Here is a 9,087-nt window from a genome sequence, read left to right on the forward strand (position 1 = left end):
TTTTCAGAGGGCCGACATGTCTGTATTTAAAATCCTTTTTTTTTATTGATTTCATGTAATATTCTAATTTTCTGAGATTCTGAATTTGGGGTTTTCATAAGCTGTAAGCCATAATCATCAAAATTATATCAAATAAAGGCTTGAAATATCTTACTTTGCTTGTAATGAGTCTATATAATATATTAGTTTCACCTTTTAAGTTGAATTACTGAACTTAATGAACTTTTGCACGATATTCAAATTTTTCGAGTTTCACCTGTAATTTGGTTCTGATTCATTTTGGTATATTTCAGTTGTGTCCGTTTTGCTCACATTTGAAAGAAATTTGCACTGTAAATAATGGTGTGGTTTGTTCTGTGTAAGCTGCACGTTGCCTATACAGCTGGAGTTTCGCTTACTGCCCCCTGGAGACAACAGGTGGTACTACAAGCTTGCATTTATCTGGAATCTTCCTTATTAAGGTCCGGGGACATGATTAATTACGCTAATGTTTTAAGCACGTTATTTTATATATAATTAATCGCACTGAATTAACGCGTTAAATTGAGAGCCCTAGAGATCATATAATAAAAACAAAATAAACAGATGCAAAATTCAAAGTAAACGATTGATCTTGGGACTCAATAGAGAATAAACATTTCTACCCAGCCCTAGTTACCCAGTTAACCAAAGCGCTTTACACTGTGACTCATTCACACACCAATGACAGCAGAGCTGCCATGCAAGGCGCTAGTCTGCCATTGGGAGCAACTTGGGGTTCACCGTCTTGCCCAAGGACACTTTGGCATGTGGAATCGTGTGGGCCGGGTATCGAACCGCCAACCCTGCGATTAGTGGCCGACCCGCTCTACCACCTGAGCCACAGCCGCCCCAACCTTGTCTATGTAAAGCTGTCAACTCCTGTCATGACCCTGCAAAGCCGGTAACTTTCGCAAGGAGAGCAGAAAAATCCACCCTCACGACTTATCTCAGTAACGTATAGTCAGAAATTCTTGCGCCTAGAAAAGGCAGAAAAGATGATTTACACAACCTGAATGAAAGAATTAAAGGAATATTCCGGGTTCAGTACAAGTTAAGCTCAATCGACAGCATAATGTTGATTACCATAAAAATCGTTGCGACTCGTCCATCTTTTGCTTTAAAAAAAAGCAAAAATCAAGGTTACAGTGAGGCACTTACAATGGAAGTGAATGGGGCCAATTTGTAAATGTTGAAATGCTCACGGTTTCAAAAGTATAGCCGCGAGATGTAAACAATGTGTTATTTTCCCAGTGATTACCAGTGTTACAAAATCGTGACAAAAAAGTTAATCCAATTTTTCAACTTCGTTGGCATGATGACGTAACCCTAAAACAACCATAAAAACGTCAATTTAAAATATAATACATGAGTTTTAACAGAAGAATTATTGTAAATGTAAGCGCAGCGTAGTTCTAGCAGCTGTACATCATCGCACCATTAGCGGGGTAACCCCTAGCCAATCACATGTAAGCCATTGCTTTATAAGTCTGCTCACAATCTATCACATTGCTGTTTCAGTGTGCTAACATGGCAACCTCCTCCACCCCACCACCACCTGTTGAGTCCCGTCCTGCACGGGGATAGGCTCCTCGCCCCTGCCTCCTATCTCCGGTAGGATATGACGTTTCTGAGTACAACTCCTTCAGACCGCCAGATGGGGCTTACGCTAAAGAGAGACATTACTGTTTTATATTCATCAAATAAATGGCATCTTCAATTCACTCAGTCAGCGGGTCGTCCTGATAGAAGTGCTTTGATTAAATTATAAGCTTCACATTTCTGTCTTTTAAACCCACCGGAATGTCTCGCCCCATAGACTCCCATTGTAAGCTCAGTACTGTAAATGCAAAAGGTGCTTGTTTTTAAAGACAGAAAGACAAGTCTGAATTATTTTCTGAGGTTGCTGAACTTGTTTCCTTGCATCAAAATGGTTTACTCCGTTTTAAAACCTCAATCACCATCTTTAGTACCCACTGGATTACCTGGACAGGTAAAGATTCATGCATACTTTTCTTCCGGATAGGTCTTTGAGTAGTTATTTCATCTGCTACATCTTTAATCCAACCCTTCCAAAACCCTGCTCCGATGCCGCTATAATTACTAAACCAGCGAGGGTTCAAGCTTTGTACTTGTAATTACAAACTCCTTTAGTCTCTAGAAAAAGGGGCGGGAATGATGGATGATGGTCCGAGAAAGTGGGTATGTCAACAGAGCCGTTACAGTCCTCCATTGAGTGAAGCTCTTTCCTCTCCTTGTTCAGCCAGCATTTTCCAATTCTGCCTGTTCTTCCTGCAGCCGTCCAGCAGAGGGGAGCAGCTCTCTGAGATCCCAGTCAATGCCTGATCACACAGAAGACCATCCGATTACTGGAAGAATATTGTTCTGTCACTGCTGTCAAGTCACTCTAGATCTAGATATTAATGACTTTATTTAAAGCGTCGTAAAATCCCTGATCTATCAGTCACCGGTTGGTAGAGGAGCTGCTGTCCAACCATTTATTTTAAGCAATAAAGGTACAAATCCGGTATCTTGTATGGTGAAGGAACTATTAGATATGTAAAATAAACGACCATATATAAGTTATAAATATACGCTGTATACTGTGTAAGTTAAAATGATGTAACATAGTACACTCCAAAAATATTTGGCCTATTTTTGTATATTTCAATTTCAGGTTTTTTCATATTTTTTTATTTTATTTAATTAAAGATTACTCAGATCAATTTAACTACATTTTATTAAGAAACTGAAATAGCTAGAATATACACTAAAAATATCGGATTCTATTTTCAACATTTCTACATTTTCAACAAAAGTTAAATTAATAAACGTACAATATTACATTTTATTTATTTGTAATTACTCAATTTAATTGAGTGGAATTGTGTTAAAAAAGTGAAATGAGTCAATCTAAAAATAATGTTTTTAATGGAAAGTAGCTTTTCACTCAAAATATTTTAACCTATTTTAAGACTTTTTAAATTTCATAATAAAAATTCCATAAAATTGATTTGTGTAAAGTTTAACAAAATTAAAATAATAGAATTTCACATTTAAATTTGATGGAATTTGGTTATGAAATTGAAATGTGTAAATTTTTTTAGGGCTGTCAATCAATTAAAAATTTTAATTGAATTAATTACATAGTGTCCCGATTAATTAATCGCGATTAATCACATATACAAATATTTGCTGAGAAAGCCCCTCATATAACAATAATTCAATATATAATGATGAAATAATGATACATAGTTATCTTTAAATATTTAAAAATATATATATATATATATATATAATAAAAAATATTCAGATAATTCAAATGCTTTACATTCTTGTGGCTCATTGATAAAACAATATAAAAGCGTCTTTAGAATATAATGTCTTGTTTATTACCATATTATTGATCATAAGTCAATCATTGTCACACAGTTCACAGCAATCCATTACACAAGTGAATTTGTCAATCAGTTGGAGATTTATTATGAGGGCTTGTTTAAGAACACCTGCGTCAGACATGCTTGTGTAGGGTGTGTTGCATCATAAACATACAATTTTAGGTCACTGTGTCAAGTTAAATATAGTTTAATACTTATAACACATCTTGAGATCCCTTAGTTTGAATTTGTGCTCCATCAAGTGTTTGAATGCAAGAACGTAACGCATGTTTGTGTTGTTGCTGCTGAAGTGTTTCTTCACTGTATAAACTGTGTGTTGCTCATACAGCTGAAGTTTCACTTACTGCCCCCTGGAGTAAACAGGTGGTACTACAAGCATTTCTCAGGAATCTTCCCTATTACCATCCGGGGACATTGAGATTAATTGCGTAAATTTTTTTAACGCATTATTTTTTATTAAATGAATCGCACTGAATTGATGCGTTAAATCGACAGCCCTAATTTTTTAATTACATTTTTTGGAATGTATCTTTTTTTTTTTTTTTGCCTTTTTCAAGATTGACACATTTCAAATTCATAACAAAAAAATCGAGCATATTGAAGTGAGTCATTTGTAACCAAATAAAATTAATAAAACTTCAAATATTTTGTATTTTGTTTTTGTGAAAGATGACCAAGTTCAATTTGAGGGACTTTTATTATGAAATTTTGAGTGTATGAAAAGTAGCCTATTTAGATATATGCAATTCATTTTCATCGCAAAATTCGATCAAATTTAATTGTGCATTTTTTTTTTTTTTACAAATTAAATTCAACTTAAAATATTTACTCAATTCAATCTGAAAGGCGTAAATCTTAAAATTAAAGAATTATTATACTAATAAATATTATTGTCTAGATGTAGAAATGCTTCTTAAGTTTGTGCTGTGGTGCAGCGGTTGTGCACATGCTCCCAGGGATGCAGGTTTGAGCCTGGCCCGCATCCTGTCTAAATAATGTGTAAAAGGCAATAAATGTAAATTAGAAGAGCGATCTACCTCGTATAACTGTATACAAATGGCATCAATGAAAGACACTTGCATGCTGGGTATTTTATCCCGCTTCTCTCTGTTCATCAGATCCTTGAATAGAAAACAGTCACATGTTTACTGTCACTTTATCTTCCTCCCAGTTACCATATCCTGTATATAGGGGTCGTTGACCTTTTCCTAAACTCAACTGCTGCAATCTTGAATAAAACACATTAGTGAAGCACTTACGATAGGTTCAATGTTTAGCTCTTTCCGCTCCTTGTCACCTTGTTCAAAGAACTCTGTGGCAACCAGCTCAGCTATCTTTTAAAACATAAAACAGATGTTAATTGTTTAATCAATACAAAGTTGTACAGGGCCAATCTATGGTCATATGCATGGACCAGAATATCATAGAAACCAACTGGATTTTGAACGGAACTTCAAAACAAAATGATTTGCATCTTAAATAATTAAGTTGAACGATTATTAAGATTTAAGCCAATGTAGGTGTAAAGTAGGCTTGAAATAATGTCCAGGCCAGGGGGCAAAACACATATTTCTCCATATAATATTTTTCTGTTAAGCTGCTTTGGAACAATATGTATATTTGAGTAGATTTGAATATAATTAAGACTTACCCTCTTCTGTACTGGCCAGGGTTTTGTAATAGCAGAGACATCACATGCGGTCATCAGCATTGACCTAAAGAACATCATAACATCACAGCAAAGAAATGCATTAAACTCACTCACGCATAAACACATTTGGCAATGAACTCCTGCCACTCACCTCATGAGATCTCTGTGATATTCATCCTCCCACGCAAACTGACTGTTCTTAGCTAGCTCAAAGAATTCTGTTCTTTTTCTGCATAGAAAAATAGATAGACAGACAGACAGATGGATGATAGATAGATAGATAGATAGCAGTGGGGATTTCTTTAAGACTGCAAGGGAAGCTCAGCTTCCCCTATAATGTCAAAAAAATAATGGTCAAATATGTACTATTGTGTAAACAATTTATTACTAAAAATGCACGTTAGAACACGTTCATCTCGAAGACGAGTTCGTTCAGAATCAGCTACATTACATATAGCAGATCGGCTGACTCGATTTACTTCTCATACATTCCCGTAGTGTCAGTGCATTCCCCTGTTGAAGCCGAGCGTCCATTGACTTCAATGGGGCTGCTCTGAACAGTTTTTTTCAGTGCTCCGAAAATAGACGGTCATTGGATAAATGCTGCGATTATGTCCCGCCCACGGACGCTCAGCGTCTCTGGGGGTGAATGAGGAGCGGGCTGGCCCGGACTCCGGGCTTCCGCGTGATGATTGGAGGATCTGTCGAAAGACTGCATCTCCTTTTGATTGACAGCGAATCTGTACTATAAGAAGTCACTGAAGCTATTTCACGCTCAGTCCCATCGTGGATTTCTCAAGTGTAGTCGAAAGACAAACTGCTGCAACCTATTTCTTTATATTTGTTTGGCTGAAATTGCTAGTCAATTTGCATAATACATTTCACACAATTATACACCACATTCCTTGTTTCAGTTTTACCAAGTTTAATATATTTTGTTTTAGAGTCGTTCGTTCGTTCGTTCGTTCGTTCGTTCATTCATTCATACAGTAGGCTAGGCTAGCGTCGTACGGGTGAAACTGCGCACGATGGCAGACGGTGCTAATATTGTCGACCTGATTTTGGCGAAGCTATTTGAAAGTCTTCCTTACGAGGAAAAAATTAGAATTAAACAGCAGGGCAGATCAACACCTAAGATTGATTTAGTGCAAAAAATAGGGTAAATAAGTTTATAATGTAGGCCGAAAATGAGCTTCCCCTCTTTGAAAGACCAGCAGCCGCCACTGATAGATAGATAGATGATGACCACACTGTGGTATCGAATGTTCACAGATATTGTAATCTGTTACTCTGTTAATTTGTACAATGAATTTAATTTGTACATTTAAATTTAAGTTATATACTTTATTATTTTGATGTCTGTATAATTATTCTCTATGTATAATCTATGTGTTCCAAGCTTTGGCAATATTGTATTATGTACAGTCATGCCAATAAAGCATTTTGAATTTGAATTTGAATTTGATGGATAGATGATAGACAGACAGAGAGTGAGAGATAGATATATATAATGATAGACAGATTGATAGACAGAGAGATGGATAGATAGATAGATAGATAGATAGATAGATAGATAGATAGATAGATAGATAGATAGATAGATAGACAGATAGATGGATAGATGATGGATAGATAGACAGACAGACAGTTTGATGATTAGAAAGATGATAGACAGACAGACAGATAGATAGACAGACAGATGATTAGAAAAATGATAGACAGACAGACAGAGAGAGAGAGAGAGAGATAATGATAGACAGACAGGTGATTAGAAAGATGATAGACAGACAGACAGACAGATAGATGACAGACAGACAGACAGACAGACAGATAGATAGATAGATAGATAGATAGATAGATAGATAGATAGATAGATAGATAGATAGATAGACAGACAGGTGATTAGAAAGATGATAGACAGACAGACAGAAAGATAGAAAGACAGACAGATAGATGACAGACAGACAGACAGACAGATAGATAGATAGATAGATGATAGATAGATAGATAGATAGATAGATAGATAGAAGATAGATAGATAGATGATAGATAGATAGATGATAGATAGATAGATAGATGATAGATAGACAGATAGATAGATAGATAGATAGATAGATAGATAGATAGATAGAAGATAGATAGATAGATGATAGATAGATAGATAGATAGATAGATAGATAGATGATAGATAGATAGATAGACAGACAGACAGACAGACAGACAGACAGACAGGTGATTAGAAAGATGATAGACAGACAGAACGATAGAAAGACAGACAGATAGATGACAGGTAGATCACAGACAGACAGATAGATAGATAGATAGATAGATAGATAGATAGATAGATAGATAGATAGATAGATAGATGATAGATAGATAGAAGATAGATAGATAGATAGATAGATAGATAGATAGATAGATAGATAGATAGATAGATAGATAGATAGATGATAGATAGATAGATAGATGATAGATAGATAGAAGATAGATAGATAGATAGATAGATAGATGATAGATGATAGATAGATAGATAGATAGATAGATAGATAGATAGATAGATAGATAGATGATAGATAGATAGATAGATAGATGATAGATAGATAGATAGATAGATAGATAGATGATAGATAGATAGATAGATGATAGATAGATAGATGATAGATAGATAGAAGATAGATAGATAGATGATAGATAGATAGATAGATAGATAGATAGATAGATAGATAGATAGATAGATAGATAGATAGATAGATAGATAGATAGATAGATAGATAGATAGATAGATAGATAGATAGATATAATGAGCTGCACTTTAACATACATATTCACAACTCATAATTGTCATAATTATTAAATGTCTTTTATAAGTTTTGATAAGCATGTATATTGCACCTGGTACTTACTTCATGTAGAGAGCCAGATCAGTGGCCAAAATAGCCTTCTCAATCATCTTCAGTGTGGCCCTATACTCGTCCAGAGAAAGACTGCTCAGAATCTGATTACCCTACCAGAGAGGGAGATATAAAACAAAAATGAAAGAGCCAAAAATGACAAATTAGAAGAAAAAGGACAATCAATATTTGGTGTGTGTTAAGGGAACATTCCAGGTTCAAAGTTAAGATCATTTGACAGCATCTGTGGTATAATGTTGATTGAATAAAATATATAAATATAGAGAGATTTAAATTTTTTATTCTCCCCTTTCTCTCCCCAATTTGGAATGCCCAATCTGGGTGGCGAAGGACGAATCTCAGTTGCCTCCGCATCTGAGACGTCAATCCATGCATCTAATCACGTGGCTCGTTGAACGCATTACCATGGAGACATAGCACGCATGTGAAGGCTTCACGCTATTCGTAGTGAGATCCATGCACCCCACTGAGAGCGAACCACATTATAGCGGCAACGAGGAGGTTACCCTATGTGACTCTACCCACCCTAGCAACTGGGCCAATTTGGTTGTTTAGGAGACCTGGTTGGAGTCACTCAGCAAACCCTGAATTTGAACTCGCGACTCCAGGGGAGTCACGTCTCTCATTTATATATATATATATAAAAAAAAGAAAAAACAGAGAAAAATTGCAGTTACAGTAAAGCTGCGTTCAAACTGCCAGCGACATCGCATGAGACAGCAACACCATCCCATTCATTTTCAATGAGAGTACAGCGACGTCCAGCGACACGAGCTGTCGTGACCGTTGGCGACCAGATGTGGGCGTGTCCAGCAACGTGACAAAGTTGAGACAAGTTTAACTTTATTCAAATGAAGAGCGATTTACGGGAGCAACAGCCAATACGAAAGAAGACGGTAGAGCTCACGTCATCCTTCTCTCTCTCTCAGCTCCCGCAGTAATCAGGGGACCCACCCTCTGCAGCAGCTCATCAAACTGGGTCCTGTCAAGCCTGAAGTACTGCTGGAACCGGACTTCATCCAGCCGCAGGTCCCGCACTAGCCGATGGTACTCGCCGTGCTGACTCCGAGATTTAATGGTTTTGTGGACCCAGACAGACCGGCGTTTG

General features: G+C 36.3%; 1 protein-coding gene across 4 annotated transcripts in view; it reads right to left on the minus strand.

Annotated features, from left to right (window-relative positions):
• Nucleotides 1–233: 233 nt before the first annotated feature.
• The window catches only part of LOC127619424 (cGMP-specific 3',5'-cyclic phosphodiesterase-like), a 72,180-nt gene continuing 63,326 nt past the window's right edge, over nucleotides 234–9,087 (minus strand). For 3 of the 4 annotated variants that reach the window (XM_052092296.1, XM_052092290.1, XM_052092281.1), the window contains exons 16-21: nucleotides 7,971–8,071; nucleotides 5,219–5,296; nucleotides 5,068–5,131; nucleotides 4,676–4,750; nucleotides 4,454–4,537; nucleotides 234–2,360 (exon numbers count right to left, since the gene is read on the minus strand). In XM_052092296.1, coding sequence (XP_051948256.1) covers nucleotides 2,238–2,360; nucleotides 4,454–4,537; nucleotides 4,676–4,750; nucleotides 5,068–5,131; nucleotides 5,219–5,296; nucleotides 7,971–8,071 — 525 coding nt within the window. In that variant the 3' untranslated portion in view covers nucleotides 234–2,237. Of the gene's footprint in view, nucleotides 2,361–4,453; nucleotides 4,538–4,675; nucleotides 4,751–5,067; nucleotides 5,132–5,218; nucleotides 5,297–6,151; nucleotides 6,467–7,970; nucleotides 8,072–9,087 lie in introns of those variants that run through there. The other variant, XM_052092298.1, reaches the window with a different exon arrangement.

Source organism: Xyrauchen texanus, chromosome 2, assembly GCF_025860055.1.
Source record: "Xyrauchen texanus isolate HMW12.3.18 chromosome 2, RBS_HiC_50CHRs, whole genome shotgun sequence".
Taxonomy (NCBI): Eukaryota; Metazoa; Chordata; class Actinopteri; order Cypriniformes; family Catostomidae; genus Xyrauchen; species Xyrauchen texanus.